The following is a 27,932-nucleotide window of genomic DNA, read 5'->3' on the forward strand; positions in this document are numbered from 1 at the left end:
AGTCTATAAAGACATGGTTTTCCGAGGTTGGTATAGAAGAACTTGACTGGCCTGCTCAAAACCATGAACTCAACCACATCGAACACATTTGGGATAATTTGGAATGCCGACTGCGAGCCAGGCCTTCTCTACCGATGTCAGTGCCTGACCTCACTAATGCTCTTGTGGCTGAATAGGAGCAAATCCCCGCAGCCATGTTTCAAAATCTAGTGAAAAACCTTCCCAGAAGAGTGGAGGCTATTATAGCAGCAAAGGGGAGATCAACTCCATATTAATGCCCATGGTTTTGGAATGAGATGTTCAACAAGCACATATGGGTGTCCACATATGTTTGGCCATGTAGTATATCTCTCTAGTCAGTTACTTGTTTTTGAGTTTTTTGGTAATAATTCTCAGAATACGTAAAAGCAACAATGAATGTCCAATATAGATGAGGTCTTTTGCCTAATGCAAAGCTCAACAGGTCAGCTGGGATATAGTGATAGTTGTAGTCTAAACACCATTTATATTATGAGTTCCATAAACAACTGTTATGGTGTGAACAGGTTTAGTTAAGTGAATTGTAATTATTACTTATTTTAAATGATTTAATATCCAGAATTAGGCTAAGGATTAGCAACAAAATATTATTTGTTTATTCTTTATGCCAATTATTTATTTTTATTATCTTTTTTTACTTAATGTTGCCATCATTTAGAAGATCTATCAAGCTGTCCTTTTGTTGCTTCATTTAGTTTAGTACTTATATTTTTTAAACATTTTCAGAATCAATTTCTTTGTGATTTGCTGTAACACTTCTGTGTTAACTATTCATTATATTAATGAATAGTATTGATTTTGACTGGGTAATACGGGTTATGTTTATTATTATTGACATTAACTTCTGATTATTGTAAACAATATACTTAAAACTAATTATTAAACTGGCATAAAAATATTTTTCAGCATTATCTATTAGTGTTTTAAACGTGAAATATACTGAGCAAACTTACCATTTAAAATGTAATACATTTAATGTTTATTGCTTAAGATAATTTTTCACTTTAACAAGTCTTGACATTGTTACAAATTCCACAGGTACTAGAACAACGCAGATCACGATCTGAACATATGGACCTTGACCCCTTGGTTTGGACTAATCAGAGGTTTATTAAATGGGTTCAAAGTATTGATTTAGTGGTAAGTCTTCATAGAAATGATACATTTTTGTTATTTTGTTACTCATTTATTTCAGTCATTCACACTAAATAATTTCAATCCTTTAAACTACTGACTGGTTCTAATCATTTATAATATTGATTGGTTTCAATCATTTATAATAGTGAATGGTTTCAATCCTTTACTCTACTGGGTCATTCCATGTCAAACCATCCAGATTTTGGAAAATTTTCCAGGTTACCCCCTCAGAATGGCTTGAAAAAATTCACATGTGCTCATCTAACCATATAATGAAAAACTGCCAATGGTTAGATCAATATCTCTAATAGTTTCTGATTTACAGCCCTGTAAAATTTAATTAATTTTGTTTTAAATTTGGTGAATTCATTTTCGGGCAATTTTGGCTGCTTAAAGCAGCAAGAGTAATGGTGGTAGAAGGCTGAAATTTGCTACACTTACTGAATGAATCTCATAGAATTCAAAAAATGGTCTCAAACCAAGATTATCTCTCTTAGGATTTTTGTAGCGAGGCTGTAAAATCACCTGAAAACCCAGAATCATCAAAAATATTGTTTATTTAATAAGCCATAGCTCTAAGACGGAATATGATACAAAGCTTATTTTGTTTCCAAATTTCCTATAACATATCAGTTAATAAATCAGCAATTGTTGTAATTAAAAGTCTATTAGATCTCCTGTAAAAAAATGTAGTTGCATGCAACTTTTTATGCTTTAGCTAAAAGTAGCCCTACTTCAGGCCACAGTTTGACCATGTCACCAGTTATTCAGCCTTTTCAGATTTTTACCATATATTCTTACATCTCTGAATATGATCTACAAAAAAAATCAAGATGGTGTTCAACCTACTTTTTCAGTTATAAATTTTAAAGTATCCTCTGACCATATGTTTGTTATGTAAAAAAATTTGGTTCTGGTGTGGTACTGTGTGCAAATATATCCATACAATTTTGAAAAATACCTCTCAGAACTTTATGAATGCCACAGAAATATTCTAACCAGCCTTTCACAATGTTAAATAATGAAGTTGCAAGAAACAAGAAAGAATTAATTCATTTCTGAACAAGTTTATTGGCATAACTAGTTGGATCACATGGCAATGCAAATATATTGTGTATGCATTGCAGTTATGCAGATATGGCTGAGTTCCTTCAGTGGAAAATGAATCCAGTCTTTTTTGGTCCAGTTTTATGGCAATACTTCCTTAAGTGACATGGATCAGCTAAATGAGTTCCTATACTGCACTCAGGTAAATCATGCATACCCTCCATCTCAGTGGTCATAATGGTCTGATAACCCATGAGATTACATCACTGGCTTTTATACTGATCCATTATTGTGCAATAAATTAGGATTATGTCATCATCAAAATTTCTTCAATTATTAACACTCCTACGGAAAGTGGGGTCTAATAGGCCCCAGAGCAACTTGAAAGGTTATTAATATTAGGCTAATAATTTAAATATTAAATATGAAATTGTATTTCATTTAAATACAAATTTATTAGCCTAATATTAATAACCTTTCAAGTTGCTCTGGGGCCTATTAGGCCCCACTTTTTGTAGGAGTGTTAAAAGAATCTGGCCATTCTTGTGCAATGTGACCAGATGTGTTTGGACAGATTTCTAATGTTTCAGGATGATGTAAGAAAAAAAGTCGCTGGTTGTACAGTATATGATAATAAATTAAATAAATATTACAGATGTATTGTTTATCTGAAGTTTATTGTTTATCATTATTGCATTTATATATTCGGTTGAAGTGAAAGTATTTACCAGAAGTGAACTTTTGTGTAACACATTAATTGTGTAATACTGAAGCAATCAATAGGACCATGGTTTCCTACACAGACTGCAGAAATAAGATCTCAACATTCCCAAACAACCAGTTTTTTTTACAAATATGTAATTCAAATAAATCAATTAGTTTATTTAGGCTTCCTGTTAATTTATTATTTTTCACAACCTTGATTTTTTTGAAGATCATGTTCAGAGATGTAAGAATATATAGTAAAGGCTGATAAGAATGGTCAGAGGTAACTTTAAAAACTTATAACTCAAAAAGTAGGTTGAACACCATCTTGCTGTCATATTGTAATACCCAAACTTTAATGTTTGTTCAACATACTGTTATACTGTAGTACACAAACGTTGTTTGTCTATCTTACTGTCATATTGTAGTACCCAAACATTAATGTTTGTCCAATTTACTGTGTTATTGTAGTACCCAATATCGTAGATCATTTACCGAATATTTGTCCAACCTACTGTTATACTGTAGTACCCCAACATTAATGTTTGTCGAGCCTACTGTCATATTGTCGTACCCAAACATTAATGTGTCCAATTTACTGTGATATTGTTGTACCCAAACATTAATGTTTGCCCAACCAACTGTCAAATTGTAGTACCCAAATATTAAAGATTATTTACAAACATTTGTTAAACATACTGTTATACTATAGTACCCCAGCATTGTTGATCCAACCTACTTTCATACTGTAGTATGCAAACATCAATATTTGCCCAACCTACTGTCATATTGTAGTAACCCAATATTAAATATCATTTACCTTATGTTTGTCCAACATACTGTTATACTGTAGTACCCCATCATTAATGGTTTTCCAACCTACTGTCATATTGTAGTACCCAAACTAATGTTTGTCCAAATTGCTATCATACTGTAATACCCAAACATTCACGTGTGTCCAACCTACTACCATATTGTAGTAACCCAATATTAAAGATCATTTACCAAATGTTTGTCCAACCTACTGTTATACTGTAGTACCTTAACATTAACGTTTGTCCAACCTACTGTCATACTGTAGCACCCAAACATTGTTTGTCCAACCTACAGTTATACTGTAGTAACCAAACATTAATGTTTGTCCTACTTACTGTCATATTATAGTACTCAAACATTAAAGTTTGTCCAACCTACTGTCATATTGTAATAACCAAACATTAAAGATCATTTACCAAATGTCCGTCCAATTTACTGTTATACTGTAGTACCCCAGCATTAATATTTGTCTAACCTACTGTCATATTGTATTATCCAAACATTAATGTTTCTCCAACCTACTGTCATATTTTAGTACCCCAACGTTAAGGTTCATTCATCAAATGTTTGTCCAACCCACTGTCATATTGTAGTACCCAAATATTAAAGATTATTTACAAACATTTGTCCAACCTTCTGTCATACTGTAGTACCCAAACATTGTTTCTCCAACCTACTGTTATACTGTAGTACCCCAGCATTAATGTGTGACCAACCTACTGTCATACTGTAGTACCCAAACGTTCTTTGTCCAACTTACTGTCAAGTTGTAATAGCCAAACATTAATATTTGTCCAACCTATTGTGATACTGTAGTACCCAAACATTAATGTGTGTCCAACCTACAGTCATATTGTAGTACCCCAAAATTAAAGATCATTTATCATATGTTTGTCCAACATACTGTTTTACTGTCGTACTCCATCATTAATGGTTGTCCAACCTACTGTCATACTGTAGTACCCAAACATTAAAGATCATTTACAAACACTTGTTCCACCTAGTGTTATACTGTAGTACCCTAGCATTAATGTTTGTCTAACCTACTGTTATACTGTGGTACCCAAACATTGTTTGTCTATCGTACTGTCATATTGTAGTACCGAAACATTAATGTTTGTCCACTGTAGTACCCCAGCATTTATATTTGTTCAACCTACTGTTATACTGTGGTACCCAAACATTGTTTGTCTATCATACTGTCATATTGTAGTACCCCAGCATTAATGTTTGTCTAACCTATTGTTATACTGTGGTACCCAAACATTGTTTGTCTATCGTACTGTCATATTGTAGTACCGAAACATTAATGTTTGTCCACTGTAGTACCCCAGCATTAATATTTGTCCAACCTACTGTCATATTGTATTATCCAAGCATTAGTATTTGTCCAACCTACTGTCATATTGTAGTACCCAAACATTAGTGTGTTCAACCTACTGTAATATTGTAGTACCCAAACATAAATGTTTCTCCAAACTGCTGTCATATTGTAATACACAAATATTAATGTTTGTCCAACCTACTGTTATACTGTAGTACCCAAACCTAACATTAAAGATCATTTACCAAATGTTTGTCCAACCTACTGTCAAACTGTAGTACCTACACATTAAAGATCATTTACAAACATTTGTCCAACCTAGTGTTACACTATAGTACCCCAGCATTAATGTTTGTCTAACCTACTGTTATACTGTGGTACCCAAATGTTGTCTATCGTACTATCATATTGTAGTACTGAAACATTAATATTTGTCCAACCTACTGTCATATTGTAGTACCAGAACATTATTGTTTGTCCATCTTTCTGTCATATTATGGTACTCAAACATTAAAGTTTGCCCAACCCTTTGTCATATTGTTGTAACCAAACATTAAAGATCATTTAGCAAATGTTTGTTCAATTTACTGTTACACTGTAATAACCCCCATCATTAATGTTTGTCAATCCTACTGTCATATTGTGGTACACAAACATTAATGTTTCTCCAAAATGCTGTCATATTGTAGTACCCCAACGTTAAAGTTAATTTATCAAACATTTGTCCAACCCACTGTCGAATTTTAGTACTCAAATATTAAAGATTATTTACAAATGTTTGTCCAACCCAGTCATATTTTAGTACCCAAATATTAAAGATTATTTACAAACATTTGTCCTATCTTCTGTTACACTGTAGTACCCCAGCATTCTTTGTCCAACCTACTGTCCTACTGTAGTTCCCAAACATTAATGTTTGTCCAACCTACTTTCATATTCTAGTACCCCAGCATTAATGATTGTCCAGTTTACTGTCATATTGTTGTTCCCAAATATTAAAGATCCTTTACAATCATTTCTTCAACCTACTGTTATACTGTAGTTTCCCAGCATTAATGTCTGACCAACCTAGTGTCATCCTGTAGCACCCAAACTTAATGCTTGTCTAACCTAATGTTATATTGTAAGTACCCAAACATTAATGTTTGTCGAACCTGCTGTTATGTTGTATTACCCAAACGTTGTTTGTCCAACTTACTGTCATACTGTAATAGCCAAACATTAATTTGTCCAACCTACTGTCATATTGTAGTACCCAAACATTAATGTGTGTCCAACCTACAGTCATATTGCAGTACCCAAATGCTAAATATCATTTATCAAATGTTTGTCCAACCCATTGTCACATTGTAGTACCCAACAGTTAAAGATTATTTACAAACATTTTCCAACCTACTGTCATATTGCAGTAACCTTACATTAAAGATTATTTACAAACATTTGTCCAGCCTAGTGTATTAATGTTTGTCCAACCTACTATCATATTGTAGTATCCCAACATTGTTTCTCCAACCTGCTGTCATATTGTAATATCCAAACATTAATGTTTGTCCAACTTACTGTCATGTTGTACCCAAACATTAACGTATCGAGCCTACTGTGATATTGTAGTACCCAAACATTAATGTTTGTCCAATCTACTCTTATATTGTTGTACCCAAACATTAATTGTTCTCCAACCTATTGACACACTGTAGTAACCAAACATTGATGTATGTCCAACCTACTGTCATATTGTAGTAGCCAAACATTAATATTTGTCCAACCTACTGTGATACTGTAGTACCCAAACATTAATGTTTGCCCAACCTTCTGTCATATTGTAGTTGCCAAACATTAATATTTGTCCAAACTACTGTGATGCTGTAGCACCCAAACATTAATGTTTGCCCAACCTTCTGTCATATTGTAGTAACCCAACATCAAAGATCATTTACCAGATGTTTGTCCAACGTATTGTAATTCTGTAGTACCCTATCATTAATGTTTGCCCAAACACTGTTATACTGTACTGCCCCATTATTAATGTTTGTCCACTCCTCTGTCTCACTGTATAACCCAAACATTAATATTTGTCCAACCTACTGTCATATTGTAGTACCCAAATATTGATGTTTGTCCAACCTGTCATATTGTGGTACCTCAATCTTTAAGATCATTTATCAAATGTTTATGCAACTTACTCTCATATTGTAGTACCTTAATATTAAAGATAATTTACTAAATGTTTGTCCAACCTACTGTCATATTGTAGTACCCAAACATTAATGTGTCCAACCAACTGTGATATTGTCGTACCTGAACATTAATGTTTGTCCAATCTATTGTGATACTGTGGTACCCAAACGTTAATGTTTCTCCAACCTACTGTCACATTGTATTACCCAAATATTAATTGTTCTCCAACCTATTGACACACTGTAGTAACCAAACATTGATGTATGTCTAACCTGCTGTCATATTGTAGTAGCCAAACATTAATATTTGTCCAACCTACTGTGATACTGTAGTACCCAAACATTAATGTTTGCCCAACCTTCTGTCATATTGTAGTAGCCAAATATTAATATTTGTCCAACCTACTGTGATACTGTAGTACCCAAACATTAATGTTTGCCCAATCTACTGTAATATTGTAGCATCCCACACCATTTGTACAGTAAAATAGTCAAGAATTTTATGTCATCACTAAACTTCTCTGATTATACCCTATTAATATTAAATAACATGATGCAAAGGTCTAAGCACTGACCACTGTCCATTTGTAAGAAAGGTCTTGACTGATTGGACTCCATTAAAAATATTTTTTTTGCATTATTACACTTACCAACATTCAGTACAATTAACTAATCTCTCCCTAACATTTCCTGGTTGATCTTTTTCTCCATAATCTTCTGTGAAGCATCAGAAAAAAGCTTTAAGGAGGTGTTATATTTACATCCTTTCTGTCCTCTGGATAATAATTAATGTAATCATTAAAGTTAGGTTAGTAGGGATAAATACTCTCACATGTTTTTATATTACAATCAAATTACGTATTTTCAAAGCTTCTTTATCAGATTCTCGATTATTTTTCCCTACAACAGTAAAACTATCTAATATATATATATACAATATTTTCTTATTATCTCCTTTAAAAATAAAAGTGACAGTATTAGTTCTCCAACCCGAAGGCACCTGACCAGTGCTCAGTGAAATGAAAGAGATGCACTTAATCATGATCTGAGACCTTTAAATGAAAACATTATTTGATGCATATAACTTACGTGTTTTTAATATCCAAGTTTTCAAATGAACACTAAGGGATTAATTTCTAGAGGATTCTCATCAGTTGTAGTATTTCTTATTGAATGGTAAAGTATATGTCATTTACAAGCATAACAATCCCATTTCTATCCCTTAATGTCCTAATCTCCATTTTAACATGTGTAGAAGTATGTTTGTTGTTACTTTTAACACTGTTCTTTCTCATGGACTCTTCCCAAGTGTAAATCTACCAACCAGTCTGTCAATTTGACCTATGTAATCTTGTATTAATTATCTCTAATTTGTCAACTATGTTCAATCTTCCTTGTTATCATTTTACTATTTCTATTTTGAATTTTAAAATATTTTTTATTTCTTTTACATCTGTTTTAACTCCTTATCTCAATTCATAATGATAAATATTTTTCTACAGACTCAGTGCTGTCTTTCCAAAAATTAGGGATTCAAATTTTGTTTTTCTTCATTTCAACATAAAACCTGAACACTGTTCCTCAAATGTTTGCCCACTACAATTCCTGAAATGATATCTTCAATAGTACTTAACAGAGCATTAAGTTATTTGTCTGTTGGCTAATATGTAACTTATTGTGGTGTAGGAATATGCAGAAAACCTCAAAGATAGTGGGGTCCATGGTGCTTTGATCGTGTTGGAGCTGTCATTTACTGCTGATACTATGGCGACAGCTTTAGGCATTCCAACTTCAAAAAATATTATACGAAGACACCTAAAAACAGAGCTAGACAACTTAATTCAGCCAGCCAGGTAAGTGATCTCGTGTGTGATAAACAACTTACCAGAAAACTTTATTCATACAGGTATGTAAATGTATCCTATAAATTAAACAATAGTCCAGACAGCTTTGTTCATACAAGTATGTAATGTATTTTATACATTAAACAACAGACCAGATAACTTTGTTTCTACAGGTATGTAATGTATTTTATACATTAAACAAAAGACCAGCCAACTTTTTCATACAGGTATGCTCTCAGTGTGGATTCCTGTATGTGGTGAGGGGACCTCCCAGAGAAGGTTTTTTTCTTTCAGTTTACCTCCTCTGGGATCCAAACATTCACCCACGTATTTGCCATGTGTGTTGACCTGTGAAGGGGAGGAGAGGTTCCTGGTTATTGAGGGGTCCAACCCTCACACACCATTTTGGCCTTTAATTCTTGTAGACGGGCAGCCTTGGGGTGACCTCCCCAGGGTCATTTGGCTGGTTCACTTGGGCTAGGGTGGACCAAGTACCAGTGTTAGATGTTCTCATCAGGTGTTATGGGCATTATATCTGATGCTGGTGTTTGGGTATAGTGCTTACAAAACCATGGCATTGCTGCAGTGACCTTGTTTGGCATTGTAGTATGTCGACTCATAGGGCTCCTTAGTGGGTGGGGTCAGTGGACACCAGAATATTCTTTTTTTATTATGGATCCTCCAAATGCAAACTTAAATATAATAGTGAGAAAATAGTCCATAGGTAAACGACCATGTCTTAAAGATTCTAAGCAGCAATTTTCAACATATGTAATACTTGTACCTCATTTTCTTATACTACTTTCTCTTTCAGAGAAACCTTTAGGGCAAATATCTCCTTTTTTCGTTCAGAAGGGACTAGAGACTTGCTGGCTCTCCAAAGTCAGTCAAAAAGCTCCAATCTGGTGACACATTGGTGGGAACATCCACATCTCACCATAGTGAACTTCTCTCTCATTCAAAGATGACTGGGGATATACCTATTGAGGCTACGCCTCATACTACTTTGAATTCATCCCAAGGAGTTATTGTTGAGAGGGATTTGAAGAACATCCCCAAGTCAGAGATTCTCACTGGTTTCTCCACCCATGGAGTTGCTGGACTGAGATGTATCTCCACTTCCAAAGATCGAATTATGATGCCGAACAATGTCCTCATTTTAACATTTACATCACTGCATCCACCAGCCACCATCAAAGCAGGTTATCTTAATTTTGAGGTGTGGCCATACATTCCAAACCCTCTCAGATGTTTCCAGTGTCAGTGGTTCGGTCTCAAAGACATCATGTCATGGTTCCTTGACGAATACTCATTGCAGTGGCAAGGACCACAATGCCTATGAATGTGAAACAGACCCTCATTTCATCAGTTGCAATGGCTCTCACCCATCTTACTTTTGTTCTTGCACTAAATGGTTGGAAGAAAAAGAGGTGCAGCATTTGAGGTTGATATAAAACATTACTTACCCTGAGACTTGAAAGCTGCTGTTCACCACCTCATCTTGGACATATGCTGCTGCTCTTCATTTCATTACTACAGTGGGAGTGCAGAGGGATCTCTCTTTGCCTCCAAAAGAATCGTTCTCAAACCAAATGAAAAGTATATTGATGTCTATGGTTAAAAAAAGTTGATGAATCAACATCAACACCCATCTCTGTCTCTAATATACATTCCAGCAAACCCCAAGATCCACTTCCTTCGATACCAGATATGGGTATTTCCTCGGGGACATCTTCTTCTCCCACCCCAAGATGCAAAATGATCATTTATTCACGACCTCAGTTGCTGGAATCATCTTCCAACAACAAAGACCTGCCCAATTGACCCAGGGCAGGATCCGTGAAAGTCAATAGACCTCCCTCGAATAAAGAGAATAAAGAAAAAAGAGTGTTCGTGAACAGAAGGGGTTTCCACCCAATTTGCCTACACATAAATAAAAATGGCCACCTTGATACAATGGAATTGTCAAGGTTTACATTCTGATCTGAATGGCATCAAAGCACTGATTGCTTCCTACCATCTTGTATGTCTTTCCTTACAGGAAACATTTCTGAAACCTGCTGATACAGTCACCTTTCAGCAGTTTTCTTTGTACAGAAATGACAGACTGTGTGATGGACAAGTGCATGGAGGGGTGGCACTGTTGGTTAATTAGCATGTGCCCACCCTGTCTTTTCCCATTGACACACCCTTCAAGGCCGTAGCTATCGGTGTTTCCTTGGGTCATACCATCACTGTTTGTTCTCTCTACCTGTTGCCTGGAGAAACTTATGATCAATCAGACCTTCATACTCTCATTGAACATTTGAAATATTCCTTTTTAATCCTGGGGGACCTTAATGGACATCATTTCCTCTGGGGAAGTATTGATATTGATGGGACGGGTCACTCCATAGAGTGTATGCTCTCTGATCACAACCTTTCTGTTTTCAGTACTGGTTCTTATACTTATTTTCATGCACCTAGTTAGTCCATTACAGCTATTGATCTCTCAATTTGCTCCCCTTTACTATTTTCCCACTTTTCTTGGAGGGTTGACAATAACCCACGAGACAGTGATAATTTTTCTATAATTTTGAAAGAGTGGCCATATAGAGTGGTCAGATGCCACCTGACCCACATGCCCCAATGGAAGCTGTATCAAGCAAATTGGCCCTCCTTCACTGCTTTTGTAGAACTTGAACCTGCCATCCTCTGTAAGTCATCAATAGACGACTGTGTGGCAGCAGTAACTGACTGTAACATCGACACATTTTACATGATATCCTTGTTCATGGTGGAATCCTGCCTGCCACATGGCACAGGAGGCTCAAAAGTGCCTGGGATACCTGAACCACATCACTTTCCAGCAGGCCTGTGGACATCCTCGGTGGGTAAGACATCAGAGCCAGAAGGAAACTTGGATTAAGTTCACAACCAGCATATCTTCTACCACCAGTTCCAAAGTCATATGGGACAAGATTTGAAAGGTCAGTGGAAAATATAATTCTGTCCCCCTCTCAATCTTGTTCTCTGGCCAGGAAGTAGCTGTTACCTGGAGCATCTCCGATACTTTAGGTGAAAGCTTTTACCAAGTATCTGGTACTTCTGCTTCATTCTCCACCCTCTTAGCCATTAATACTAAGGCAGAGTGATCACTTCTTTCCTTTTGAGCTGATTGTCTCTATCACTATAATCGTCCCTTTGTACTACTGGAACTTAAACTGACCCTTCATTGGTTAGACCTGATGGTGTACACTACAAAATGCTGTACCATCTATCTTCTGCTTCTCTTGCTATTCTTCTGATTATTTTTAGCTGGATCTGGCAGGAAAATGTTTTTCCTGATGTCTGGCACCAGGCTATTGTCCCACCTTTATTTAAGCCTGGGAAGGATCCCAACATTCCTTCAAACTACCATCCAATTGCTTTGATGAGCTGTCTCTGTAAGACCTTAGAGAGGATGGTTAATACTCATCTTCTTTGGTTCCTCAAATCAAATAACCTTCTCTTGCCCACCCAGTGTGGGTTCTGATAACAGCGCTCCACTGTGGACCACTTGATTCGACTTGAAACATCAATCAGAGAAGCCTTTCTCAAATGCCAACATCTTGTGTCAATATTCTTTGACATTGAGAAGGCTTATGACACAACATGGAAGTATGGCATTTTGCGAGACCTTCATATATATGGGTTACATGGCTATTTGCCCAGTTGGCAGTTGAATTAGAGTGAGCAACATGAAAATAAGCTTTTCCAAATAAAACCCTCTATTGGACTTTGGCCATCTTGCTTCCATAAGGATTGTAAAGAGGAAGTTGTCCTACCTAGACTACACATTGGTCACAGTTTTTTAACTCATCATTTTCTTTTATCTGGGACTGATGCACCAGTGTGTTGTCTGTGTAACACTCAGATCACAATGAGCCACATTTTACTGTCTTGCCATTGTTATGACTCTCAATGACAGCACCGTTTTAAATATGTTCTGTCCCAGTGTTTATCCATAATGCTAGACAGTGTTATTGGTGGTGGTGACACTGTCCACCTTAGAAATGTTTTTAGTTTTTAAAGGCCTTTCATATTTTTAATGGTACTTAAGTTTTTTTAACTTATACATAAGACCTTTTTTAATGTGATTCCCTTTTAAGAATCAAAGTGCTTTTAGTTTCATTTGAAATTAGAAAATGGCCATAATGTCAAATAACTCAAAACCAAGACTGGAAAGGCCAACTTTGGGTGACTAACACTGATTTTTGAACCTATGCGTTAGTCTTCTTGGTAAGTTTTGATAATTACAGTTATGCTACAGAAAGTCCTTTACAACTTGTATTACTGTAGTTTTTCTCTTATCACTGTAGACTAGATGTAAAAATTGGATTTAATGCTATTTATGTTTTTAATTCAAAAATTCAACTTTGACTTGTTTTACCTTAATTTCCTTTTATGAATTTCACTAATTTTACTTTTATTTTAACTTTTTACTGGATGTTTGGTGCAGATAGCCTTGTTGCTTTGTGTCATGAAACACCAAACCAACCAACCATACAGGTATGTAATGTATCATATACATTAAACAACAGACCAGACAATTTTGTTAATACAGGTGTGTAATGTATCCTATACATTAAACAATAGACCAGACAATTTTGTTAATACAGGTGTGTAATGTATCCTATACATTAAACAACAGACCAGACAATTTTGTTAATACAGGTGTGTAATGTATCGTATACATTAAACAACAGACCAGACAATTTTGTTAATACAGGTGTGTAATGTATCCTATACATTAAACAATAGACCAGACAATTTTGTTCTTACAAGTATGTAAGGTATCCTCTACTTTGGTATTGCAAATTATGTGTAGGTATAGACAGTTGATATTTTAAGTTGCAGATAAGCATAAACAGAATGGATGCATTGTGTGAATAAATGACTGTTATAGCTTGAAATTACCTGCTGAACTGTTTGTTTATACACAAAATTAAAACTTTCTTTTAAACATTTCAGAATGTCCCTAGAGGCTAAAACAGTGTTTCATACAGTAAAGAGTCAGAAGAAGAACACAGGAACTTCTGTAGTCAGTGGAACAGGCTCTTTAGGCCGTAGTTTCATGAGATCTTCTCTGAGGGGAACATTTGATAGACGACGTACTAGCATGAGGGTAAGGCATGAGAATATAAATCAGTTATGGATTTGAATGTGTGTTCAAATGTATTAGATGTATGAAGCATAAGGTTCTTGAAGTCACAGCACAATAAATATTTATTTCTTGGTACTAACTTAAGAATAATCAACTGATTTGTCAAAAGACAAATCTTGTCATACTCTGTTTTTAGTTGATTTATTTATATTTTATGAAAACAACTGTATAAATGTTTCACCGACAGAACTACTCTATCTTATGTCTTCGTTGTGTCTCTATCCTTCTTTTGCTGATTTTATAACTTCATCTTTTGTCACAGTTTTCAACTTGGAAAAGTTCTCAGGTGAGTTCATACTTAGTGTTACTGATGTAATATGGCCTACGTGTTGTTTTGAAATTGTTATAAGTCATAATGCTTCAAGATTGATGAGCCGTCTCTAAGATTTGTACAAAATTAACTTGTTTAAAAAATATATGTCAAAATAACAAAAGTTTAACTACATATATCTAATTGGTAAAATATTTAGATATGAAAATAGACTTGGAGAGTAATTCATATTTAAAAGCTATGGTGGTAGTACTCTATATAAGCACCATTTTGAGCAAATACTCCTTTTGAACCACAAACAAGCTTGGCATGCTTTTCATTAACTGTCATTAAAAATGTTATTTCTTGATAAAAACATAAAGTGGACAAAATGAACCTTTTGCTAGTAAACAGTTTTACTGGAATATCTGTCAATATTTGAATGAGTCAGAAATATTAAAATGTTGTGACACAAAATTTTGTGTCTTCAGTCCTTGAATATTTAGTATTTCTTTAGATTTGCCACTAACTATTTTTTTCTCATCTCTAGCTGAGTGTTTCATAAAGGAAGAAATTCATAGTGTTTCCATTATATCAATGGTAATTACCATTATTTTCTTCAATGTACAGTAGTTAATATGTTTTATAATATAACCACAATGTGTACTATTGTTAGTTAACTATATTATAACTACAGTAATGTTCTAAGTTAACTATATTATATCTACTGTAATATTGTTAATTAACTATATTATACCCAGAGTAATGTCATTAGTTAACTGTATTATATCTACTGTAATATTGTTAGTTAACTGTATTATATTTACTGTAATATTGTTAATTAACTATATTATATCTAGAGTAATATTGTTAGTTAATTATATTATATTATATTATATTAAATATTAAATTAACTGAAAAATTTTATGATTTTCTAAATCTTATGAAGTTCTGATAAAATTAATTATTACTTTTTATGGGACTTAGAGACCATATTAATATAGCATTGTGTACTTTTTGTATTAACTAAAATAATATTAATTAATTCATTAGTCACATATATTTATAGTGAATTTCCTTGCTATGTTTGTGATTGGAGGAGAAATGCTGTGTACTTAGTTTTGTCACTAACAAAACATTAAACCTCTGAATGTAGCCTACCTTTACATGTTGGTAGATTTAAGTTGTACAGTATTTGCAAGTTTAAACTTTAAAACCAGTTTCATGATTTATTAAATGTATTTATTGGATCTATTTTTTCCTCTGATATCGCCAGCAGTCTTCAACTCGAGCTCTGGACTTGAACACACTACAAGATCTCCATCAGTCCACCAACTTCCAGTATTCTCTACCTATGTCTAAACAAGCCAATGGCTGTGGACATGTTAAGTTACAAGGAAGAGTTGAAGCCTTCACTGTTACCCCAGTCTGACTTTAAAAGCTGTTTGCATAACATGATGGCTAGCAAATTATGTTGTTGTGAAAGAAACTCCATAATTTGAAAACTTGAATACAGAATGCTGGCAAATCAATTTCAGTACCATGGTAATGGTGTTGTTATGGAGAATGTGAAAGAACTTTTGATAGGTGTGTGGTACACGTACACATAGGAAGCAATAAGACGTTTGATGGAGTAGTTGTACTAGAAACAACACAATTGTGGCTGTGTGAAAGCTTTATGTGTTTTGCCTATGAGGGGTGAGGAACTTTATTTGTAATGTTTGACATAGCCTTCACCAATTAACTATACAATATCTACCACACTTGGTGTTATAAAAAGACAGAGATCAAAATGTGTGTGACTTGATACAAAAGTGCTACTTATGATAGTATTCAAAATATTCAGCAGAGGCTGGACAGTTGATAACATAGTGAAAAAATAACATGGTGAAAAAATGATTCCATATCATGTCTGATCAAAATTTATTATTCATACAAGAAAATTGTAACAGTAACTTAGGAAGTCAATTATGGTTGTAACACCTCAATACAGTCACTCAGCACTATTAGATGTGTTATACAGTGTGTTAATTGGTGTAGACTGTTGATTGTATTGTCATTGTGTTAAACTGTTAGATGTGTTGTACAGTGTGTTAGACAGTTGATGTGTAGACTGTTATATGTGTCGTACTGTGTGTTAGGCAGTTGGTGTAGACTGTTAGATGTGTCGTACAGCGTGTTAGGCAGTTGGTGTAGATTGTTAGATGTGTTGTATAGTTGTTGTAGGTTGTAGCTGTGTTATACGGTGTTAGTTGGTATAGGATGTAGCTGTATTACCAGGGTGTTAAGAGTTGGTAGCTGTTTTAAGGCTGTTAGTTCTTATCACGTGTACCTTTAAGATCTGTTAAAAAATGGTATTGTGAGTACATCAGTAGCTACAAGAAATTAACTAATGCTCAAAGTTGTTTAATTTGACTGTGATAAAACGTATTTTATTTAAAACTTAGAGCACACCTTTTTCGTGTACTGAACGTGTGTGAGAATGGAACATTATTTACGTTAACATCTCAATACGTAACTCAAGAAAGGATAATTGAAGGTAATATTTATGTTAAATCACAGAAATGACATGTACTATAACTTACTAATATCGGAACTTACTAAATATGTGAACTGTAAGAAAAAAGAACTTACATGTCTTATTAAACTTACTTTCTTGGTACGTGTTGGAAGTATGCAAGAAATTGAGGCAGTAACATTATTACCCTGTACACCTTAAAGTAAATTTTCCCATACTCTTGTCTTAGATGTCAGTAAGGTTCATAGTAAAAGTTATAAACTTAAAAAAAAACAGATTTTTATCGTATTTTGAGTAATAAAATTCAAAATTATAGAACGTTAGACGTACTCTCTTTATTTTCTCTGTTTTCAGTGCTTAGTATGTGTGTGTGACGTCATTTGTGCCTTCATAGAACCTAATTTTTTAATACATTTTTTTACAATGTGATATGTTTTCCTCGTCCATATCTGTGAGGGTCATTGTAAACATTTGACACTTTTAAGTATATTGAACAATGTATAGAACCTGGTGTTTAGCGAGAGGTCTCTTCAGTATAGGATATAGTAAAAATAGTCTTGTTAAAAAGAGGCAAACATTCTTTTATTCAAATCGCAAATTTTATAATTAAAGGTAAGTTATATTTCGTGGTCGTATGTTTCTGTTTTAAAAAAATATTTGAAATTTTCGCTTAAGTTTCATAATCAGATGCACAAGATGAATTCTTGTTTTATGGTCGATTGAAAGTTAAGCCTATTTTGTAAAATATTAGATAAAAACGTCAATAAAACGTGGTTTATTGTCATATCCTTTATATTTAAATATCTACCTCATAAAATCGACAACTTAACAGTTAATACGATATAAATCTTCTGAGTTAACTTACTTTCGATTATTCATCAAGTTAAACAATTTGGATATGTTCTGTGAAAAGAAAATATCGTAGATTTGTTCAGTTCGAAACAAGGATCTGGTGAGAGTAGCTATTAAAATGGCACTTATAAATTTTAATTTTATTAATAAAGGTATAAATCGTCAGCGTTTCGTAAATGTAATTGTTGGAAAGATAATGTATTTTCCCTTACAAATCAGACTTGAAATAGTCTATTTAATAGGTTACATTATGATGTTATTTTCTGCTTTGATATGTTATTAAAAGGAATAAAACCATATGAAAACTTTTATGTTACAGTTGTTCCTAATATTCACAACAGATAGCGATGTATATAACTACAGTAATTTATGTTCCAAAATGATTAGTTTGAGATGCCTATACAATATATTTTCGACGTATTTTAAGAAAACTTAAATGTTTTAGGTATAAATAATACGTTTTGATGTGCACAATTTAAAACGTAATAAAGGAAACCATACTGTTTATAAGAAAAATTGTATGTGTGTGTTTGTGGGTTTAGTGTTATTTTGCGAGGCCCTCTATGGGTAATAAATTTGTAAAATATAAATTATCAAATATTGTAAAAATGTCATTTCATGAATTAAGTTTCTTATGTATTATATATTGTTTCCACTTTAGTTAATTATAGTTCTCGTTTTGTAAATACTCATAGTATCTAATTAGTCATTTAGTCAGATGTCGCTCACTTGTGAAGGTTAATGATACAGTTGCCGAAATGTTTTCAACTACGGTATGAAAAAATAATAAAAAAAATTAATGTAAAACTTTTGTTGTGACCTGTATACCAACAAGCGGAAGATTTGTCTTCGTAGTGCAGAAATATCAATAAAACAAATATGAACAACAACAGCTGTTTGATCGTCAATCTTATCTGCAGATAAACACGTTTAACTTGAACTTCATGAAACCACAATGTACGGAAAAATGTTTGTCCATTCACTTCTATTAACTCAGTACCAGTTTCCACGCCGGTGTCATTGGGTCAAGTTGTTCGTCCTTGAGGAAGATAGATAAAATTACTTTCAAAGCTATGTGAGAAAAAAGAAAAGAAAAATTCCGTGGCAAGTATGTAGTTTTAAAGGAAGATGAACTTCCCAACTGGGGTATTCAGGGATATTTATATCCCCCTTCACTCCGCTCGCGATAGAATTTTGATGTGTGCATTAGCAATTTGAATTAAATTATCCTAGTTTTTGTTTCATATCAGATGATTGTGTAGATTGACTTAGTGAAGGTAGTTTCAGAGAAAAGCAACGAAAAAAGTCCGGTCGGTTCAAGGCAGCGGAGAGAAGTCAATCCACGCTTGACTGCGTAATAATGAAAAGAAGCAAGTCAACGACATATTAAACGTCCCATGTTCAGGGCCACGGAATGTCTGCGGACTTGCAACACCAGAAACCGGGTTTCGATACCGTGGTGGGTCGAGCACAAATAGCCTATTGTGTAGCTTTTTGCTTAATCTGAAACAAACAATTTTATCTCACAAACAAAAGAAATGTATGCAGAATTTAATGTCGTTTGTAGCAAAGCAAATAGTAGGCCTAGCCTATTAAAATAAAAGTATGCTGTAACACAAAATACAAGAAAAGAGTGAGGCTTAAATTACAATACTTATTGAAATTAAAGTCAATTAAGCGTAACTAGTAGAATGGTTGCATGAGGTGGAAGATGGCTTAATCTGGAAATTGTATTTTTTTATGAGCTTTATAATTGACAGACTAATTGTTTATAGATTATACTATGTAAGAAAATTTTTACTTTTTCTTGTTCCTGGGCATACAGTATTATTTCCCAATTGCTTATGCCTAAAGTAAATGGAAAAGACCTATTTTTCTCTTCAAACTTTGCTTTTGTGACCTGGGTAATGAAATTTTCAAATTTACCAATTTTCCAGAACATTCCAGGTAGATTCAGTGCTGAGTAGCTGATTTTCTCAAACTTTCAAGAATTTTCAAGAAACTTCTAGAATATTGTAGAAGCCTCAAAGCTGTACTGCTCCATAACGGGAATAAGTATCTGTCTGGCTCATTCGATGCACATCAAAGAGGAATACAACAGCGTCAAGACCTTGCTAGAAGCCTTGAACTATGATGAGTATGGCTGGGAGGTTATCGGAGACTTCAAGTGTCGTGGCATTCCTGATGGTTTTCCAAGGAGGCTCCATTGGAAGGGAAAAAAGCTTGAGGCAGATTTGTCGCAGTGGTTCGGGGCTTCTTGGGCAATCTCAAGGCCGAAAATTATGTGGAACTGGATGAGGCTCTGGTGAAGAACTACGGCGAAATGGGCTGCTTGATGTCCCTAAAAGTCCATATCCTTGACGCTCATCTTGATAAATTCAAGGAGAACATGAGACCATACTCAGAGGAGCAAGGCGAGCGCTTCCACTAAGATATACTGGACTTTGAACGCCGCTACCAAGGAGCGTATAACGAAAACATGTAGGAAGGCTATATTTGTGGGCTGGTACGTGAAAGTGATTTACATTACAGCCGCAACTCTCGAAAAACTACTCACTTTTAAACATTTTTGTATAAGTTTAGTGTAAATACATGTAAATCTTGATTCATCTGTTTTTTTATTCAGACCATATGTAAATGAAAATATGCAAATTTGCCTGTTTCTACATAGAATATAGGTTAATTTATAAATTTCATTATCCAGGATACAAAAGCAAAGTTTGAAGGGAATAATGGCCAATTTCTGTACTTTTACAACACAAGCAATTAAGAAATAACACATAGTATTCAGGAACAAAATTTGTGTTACATAGTGTTATTGGTTACTCACCTACTAATACGTCATGTGTTTAACCTCATACACAAAGAAATATATACAGAATTAGAATATTATGTATGAAAAAGCGAACAATATGCCTAGCGTATAAAATAAAATTATGCTGCGTGAAAGGGGTATGGCTTACATTGTAACATTTATTGTGTAAAATGAAATTAAAATCAAGTCAGCGAATGTATTTTATTCGACTAGTTTTTCCTCGCTGGTGGTTCTATGCGTATAAGTGTTTTTTTTTTTTCTTTTGATATATCACACAGAACAATATTACATTTTGTTTATAGTATATTTCATAAATCAATGTGAACACTACATCACATTTATAAAGATATATAAAATTTACATGAAATCAACTTGGACGTAACATTAGCTACATATTTTGGTTTGAAATTTCAACATTTGAGAAGGAATAGAGCTAGGCTTAGCATATTCACCAGATTGGGCACTCGTATAAAATTATCTAAATATTCTCCATAAGGGCTTATTTATCCTTGCCAGTGAAGGAAAAACATGAGCACATTCTTCATGAGGAAACCCTGATTTAAACGGGTTTGTATTTCATTTTGAAAACTAAACCTATGGTGTTTTATTAATAAATTCACAAAGTATTTTTTTTACCCATCAAAATATAGAACGGGGAAACAGAAAGATTAGAATATTTTTCTAAAACCCGGGCAACACCAGGTAAAACTGCTAGTTTTGAATAAAGTGCTAAATAATTATATATCTTGATAAAATCTAAAAAAAAAACCTTTACACTCCAGATGAATATAAAATATATTTTTATTTGAACCAACATGTAGCCTTTGCGGCTTCTAACATAACTATTTTAAGTTTGAAAGACAAATAATTATATAACTTTAATAACAAACAGCAGAGGGCAATAATATTTCTTTCGTCCTTCTAGTTACCTTACTTTTCTGTCACAAATTTCCTCTGAAGTATTTTCGCATAACTTATTTGACGATTAGTGAGTAACCCAAATAACACGTGCAGGAATTTTCCTTTTAAATTTTTTTTCTTTCTAGACGAAATACTGCATTTCGAGTGATCGTTTTCATGACAATAACTAAATACTGAACGCAACTGGTGGAAAGATATTTATATAAATAAAATCAACGATTTATGAGGTTCTAATTTTAACTGTAAGTAAATTCATAGCTTTAATAATCTTTTAATATTAATATTGTACATTAAATTATTTATATTTTTGGTCATGCCTTGTATTTTCTTAAGAAGTTCTAGTTAATTTGAAAGTAGTGTTTAATGGGGTGTAACTTTTATATTTTAGTTTTGTAAGTTATACAAACATAATATTGGACGTTTAGTGTTCCGTGCTTTTTCACCAGGCCCGGCATGGCCAGGTGGGTTAAGGCGTGCGAATCGTAATCTGAGGGTCGTGGGTTCGCATTCCCGTCGTGCCAAACATGCTCACCCTTTCAGTCGTGTAACTGACACAATAAGGGTTGCAGAACACCAAGAAAGACTTAAAAATGTTATTTATTAAATTTGAGTTCCTCATGGAATTTAAATATACGAATGTTTCAAATTTGCCTGAAAGAAACTAGGTTTTAGTTTCTGTTTTACATATTGAAGAAAGCTGTTTGTGATGAAATGTGCAGCCAGTTCAGTTTGTATTGCTGTCCACATAGTGACTGTCAATCCCACTATTCGTTGTTAAAAGAGTTGGCGGTGGGTGGTGATGACTAGCTGCTCTCCCTCTAGTCTTACGCTGCAAAATTAGGGACGGTTAGCGCAGATAGCCCTCGAGTAGCTTTGCGCGAAATTCAAAAACAAAAACCTTTTCACCATTAATTACTCATTATTTACAGTATAGTACCATCCTTATAAAACTTTAAGCTGCATCCGATGTTGTTGCCTTGGTCATGTAAGTAACAATAAAAACTCGAGAGCTCGCCTTAATAGTGTTTAAAGTGTGTTCTTCTTATAGCAAAGCCACATCGGGCTATCTGCTGAGCCCACCGAGGCGAATCGAACCCTTGATTTTAGCGTTGTAAATCCGTAGACATACCGCAGATAGTGTTTAAAACAACAATTTTAGTTGTTGAAATTTATGTTTATATTGCTAACAATGTAGCTTTCAAACCCGTGTAAGTTGTAATTGTTTTAAAATCAAAACAGGTGAAATATTATGGATATTTACGATTAATTTTAGTCTTTGCGGTAAGGTGAAAACGAAAGTTGGAAGTTTTGAAAGTTGTATATAAAGACAATTGTGACAAGAACTGGGTCATTAATTATATTAGTTATTAATCGATCAGCACACATGCAAGCAACAACTATTAGAAAAGGGGATTAGATACCTTCATAACTCATTCAACTGCTGTACTATACCAACATTCTGATATTTTCATTGACATTACTTTTGGTTTTTTTAAGTAATTTCATTCTACTATCGATTCATGGGTTGGATTGGTTCACTGGGCAGTTACAAAATTGACTGTACAGGTGGAGCATTTAATTTTTACGCGTTCTTAAAAATGTATTATATTTGTTTAGTCAGTATACAACATGTGGCATTACACTGTCTTATCCTTTAATGTCAGTTGCACCCCTCCTTCCCCCCTGCTTTAGTTTTATATGATTGACGTTTATGACAAACACAGTTTCCATCTAAAGATATTTTCCCCCAAGTTTTATAGATTTTTCTTATTTGGCGAATGAATATCGAGCAAAGTAATAAACACTATTATGTTTACTTTCCAAATATGTAGCAATCTAAGTCAAACAAATTGATAATTAAATAATGAATGTATGTTATAAGGGTTAATGGTGTTTTCATTTAAAACGTTTCATGAGTGTAACTACAAATAATTAAATCGCTAGTTTGCCGTTTTTCTTATTTATATACGCTGTTTTAATTGGTCAAACGTGGAAATAATAGCAGAATAGCATTCGAGTTATTAGAATATTTTACACTCGTGTGCTATATTCACTGAAAAAAAAACACTTATGGGATTAGATTACAATCTTAGTTGGTTTACGTAAAACCAGCAACGAAAAGAATCAGGTTTACAAACATTGCAAATAAATAAATAAATCCCTCGCTGGTACAGCGGTAAGTCTGCGGATTTACAATGCTAAAATAAGGGGTCCGATTACCCTCGGTACACTCAGCAAATAGCCTCATGTGTCTTTCCTATAAGAAAACACACACACAATAAAAACATAGCATGTCTGTTAAATTTTAAAAATATTATAATAATAAATCAAGTACAAGTGATACCTGTATTAAGCCTTAAGCAATCTACAGTTATGTGACTTTTGTTTCATACTGTTGTATACAGTTTGCAATTAATGTTGACAAACATACATTTGTTACTATTTTAAAATTGTTATAATGTTACGTTGTTACGCATTCAGTTCGGCCCTAATCTTTATAAGCTTGTCTTCTCGTTTAAGAAAATTTCTGTAGCTTTCATACAGATATAATTCAAGTACTTTCACAATTCATAACAAAAGGGGTTAGGCAAACGTTTATAGAAACTATAAAAAAAAACAAAAAACTTGTGTATTTGCTCCTTTAATATGTAATAGTTTAATTCTCACGCTATCCAATCATATTTACATTTCTTTCAAATTATCCAATCATATTTAAACTTCCTTTAAATTATCCGATCATTTTAAAACTTCCTTTATATCTGTTTCAAAGCCTATATCAAACTCAAAGAATGTGTTTGAAAATCAGGAAAACAATATTATAATATTTAAGACAACGATGAAACAATGCAAACAAGATAGTAGGGATAGCATTCTTATCACCCTTACATAATAGCACTGGCAAGAATTAAAACATACCAATATAAATATGTATATAAACTATTGAATCACAATTCAGTTTAATCTATCATGTTTTTGTCTGTTAACATTCTATTATATTGTGTGTGTCTCTGTGCTTTTATGTTTTGTTTTCAACCGGATCTGGCAGGAGAATGTTTTTCCTGATGCTTGGCGCCAGGCTATTATTTTACCTTTCTCTAAGCCAGGGAAAGATCCCAAGATTCCTTCAAACTACCGTCCAATTGCTTTGACGAGCTGTCTCTGTAAGACATTAGAAAGGATGGTTAATGCTCGTCTTGTTTGGTTCCTTGAATCAAACAACCTCCTCTCGCCCACCCAGTGTGGGTTCCGTCGACAGCACTCCACCACAGACCACCTAATTCGTCTTGAAACATCTATCAGAGAAGCCTTTCTCAACCGCCAACATCTTGTATCAATATTCTTTGACATAGAGAAGGCTTACGACACAACATGGAGGTATGGCGTTTTGCGAGACCTCCATACATATGGGTTACGTGGCCATCTTCCCATGTTTATTAAAAAATTTTTAATGGACAGGAGATTCCAGGTTCGTGTGGGTTCGACACTTTCCCGTTCTTTTGTACAGGAACTTGGAGTCCCCCAAGGCTGTGTATTGAGTGTTACACTCTTCAGTATACAGATAAATGCCATCACTGAACAACTCCCTCTCACTGTTGCGAATGGGCTGTATGTCGATGACTTTCACATCTCATGTCAGTCGTCAAACATGAGATATATTGAGCGGCAACTACAAACCGCCCTCAATTGTGTACGGAAGTGGACTATGGCGAACGGCTTTAATTTCTCTCTCTCTCTAAAACTGTATGCATGCACTTTTGCCGTCGACGGGGTATTCACCCTGATCCTGAACTTCATATCGGTGGAGTTTTGCTGCCAGTTGTCCCGGAGACCAAGTTCTTGGGGCTTATCTTTGATCGTAAACTGACCTTTATACCACACTTAAAGCAGCTTCGGGTCAAATGCACAAGAGCACTGAACATCCTCCGTGTTCTCTCTTCTACCAGTTGGGGGGCAGATCGCTGTTCAATGTTAAAGGTATATCGTGCTCTTATTAGATCGAAACTCGATTATGGATCAATGGTCTATGGCTCTGCCAGACCCTCGGCCTTAAAGATGCTGGACCCCGTTCATCACCAAGGACTTCGACTCTGCACTGGGGCTTTCCGTACCTCTCCAGTTCAAAGTATATACATTGAATCTCATGAACCTTCTCTACACCTTCGCCGTTTGCAACTATCTTTACAATATACTTCGAAACTTCATTCCTTACCAAAGCATCCCACCTGGAAATGTGTTTTCCTTCCTCGGTGGGCAGTACTTTTTCAGAACAGACGATCCGTCATTGCTCCGTTTGGCCTTCGCATCCGGAAGCAATTGGATGAATTGGGTCTGTCCTTGGATAACATTGCATGTTCCACAGATCGGCCCATCCCACCATGGCTTATTACAGCCCCCAAATGTGACCTTTCTTTCAGTCACCTAAAAAAGGCAGATACTCCAGATTGGAAGTACCGTCTTTTATTCAATGAATATCTTTCAAACAATCATTCAGTTCCTATTTATACAGATGGTTCCAAATCAGGTAATTCAGTGGGCTCTGCTATGGTTTGCTATGGGTCAGTAGTTGCACGCAGAATCCCTTCTACAGCTTCTGTGTTCACTGCTGAACTGTATGCCATATCTCTTGCCCTGGATCATATTGCAGCTGAGCAGTACTCCAACTGCACTATTTATACTGATTCGCTTAGTTCTATACTTGCCTTGGAATCGCTACACGTTAGCTCACATCCTATTCTCGCTGATATTCGTAACCGACTGGCCCGTTTCTCATTAGCAGCTACTTCAATCCAGTTTTTCTGGATACCAGGCCATGTTGGTATTCGCGGGAACGAGCTTGCAGACATGGCAGCTAAATATGTCTGCTTCAGCACCATCACTCCTATGCCTATTCCGTACATGGACTATGGTGTTATCTTCAAGGGTCGGCTCCGTGCCAGCTGGCAGTCCACTTGGAGTGAGCAACGTGACAACAAACTTTTTCAAATCAAACCCAAAATTGGACTTTGGCCATCTAGCTTCCGTAAAGTTCGGAAGGAGGAAGTTGTTCTCACTAGGCTACGCATTGGTCACAGTTTTTTAACTCATCATTTTCTTTTATCTGGAACTGATGCACCAATGTGTAATTTGTGTAACACTCAAATCACTATCAGCCACGTTTTACTTTCTTGCCATCGTTACAATTCTCAACGACGGCAATATTTTAAACATATTTTTCCCAGGGTCAATCTGTAACATTGGACAGAGTTATTGGTGATGGTGACTCTGTCCACCTTGATAATGTTTTTAATTTTTTAATGGCCATTAACCTTTTTAATCTCATTTAAGTGTTGCATGTTTATTCATTACACCTTTTTAATTGTGGTTCCTTTTTTACTGTTTTAATCTCTGTCATTCAATTTGACATTGGACAATGGCCGGAACATTAAATAACTCGACACCAGGACTGGAAAGGCCAACTTCAGGTGACTAACGCTCCTGTTTGAACTATCCGTTTGAACTACTCGTTAGTCATCCTGGCGAGTTGTTATTATACTTTTACTGCATATCATTTCACACTTTTACTAATTAACTTTTTAGTACTGGCCATATTGACTCATAACCCGGAACCAGGACTGGAAAGACCAACTTCAGGTGACTGACGGTGGTTTTTATACTTACCTGTTAGTCTTCTTGGCGGGTTACGATCATTACCATTCTGCTACAGGTAGTTCTTTACAACTTTGTTGACTGGATGTCAACATTGGTTTTTACGCCATTTTCTGTCTTAATTGCCGTTTTGCTTTTATCTTCAATTACTTCTACAAATTTTACTCCATTTACTTGACTTTATCCTTTTACTGGACATTTGGCTACTCATTATTACGATTTTGCGGAGTGTCTTTTAAAACTTTTACTTTCTTTTACATTTTGATAATAGCTTCTATGACACATAACCCAGAACCAGGACTGGAAAGGCCAACTTCAGGTGATTGACGGTGGTTCTTGAACTTACCTGTTAATCTTCCTGGCGGGTTATGATCATTACCTTTTGCTAGAGTAAATACCTTACAACTTCTTATACTCTACCTTTTATCTTAACATTGTAGACTATGTGTCAACATTGGTTTTATACTTTTTTGTTTTACCTTCAGTTCCATTTATGTCTATTACTACATTTATTTATTTATTTTTTTATTTTTTTTTTTTTTTTTTTTTTTACCGAATGTCTGGCGCAGATAGCCTCGCTGCTTTGTGCCATAAAACACTAAATCAATCAATCAATCAATCAATCAAGCTTTTATGTAGGGATATGTATATATCAT

General features: G+C 34.6%; 1 protein-coding gene across 10 annotated transcripts in view; it reads left to right on the plus strand.

Moving 5' to 3' along the window:
• Nucleotides 1-18,410, plus strand: part of LOC143230628 (kazrin-like) — a 79,350-nt gene extending 60,940 nt beyond the window's left edge. For 4 of the 10 annotated variants that reach the window (XM_076464487.1, XM_076464486.1, XM_076464492.1 and 1 more), the window contains 4 exons: nt 1,078-1,179; nt 8,932-9,098; nt 14,082-14,235; nt 15,804-18,410. In XM_076464487.1, coding sequence (XP_076320602.1) covers nt 1,078-1,179; nt 8,932-9,098; nt 14,082-14,235; nt 15,804-15,956 — 576 coding nt within the window. In that variant the 3' untranslated portion in view covers nt 15,957-18,410. Of the gene's footprint in view, nt 1-1,077; nt 1,180-8,931; nt 9,099-14,081; nt 14,236-14,461; nt 14,561-15,074; nt 15,125-15,800 lie in introns of all 10 variants that reach the window. The other 6 variants (XR_013016552.1, XR_013016553.1, XM_076464489.1 and 3 more) reach the window with 6 other exon arrangements.
• Nucleotides 18,411-27,932: the final 9,522 nt, after the last annotated feature.

Source organism: Tachypleus tridentatus, chromosome 10, assembly GCF_004210375.1.
Source record: "Tachypleus tridentatus isolate NWPU-2018 chromosome 10, ASM421037v1, whole genome shotgun sequence".
NCBI lineage: Eukaryota > Metazoa > Arthropoda > Merostomata > Xiphosura > Limulidae > Tachypleus > Tachypleus tridentatus.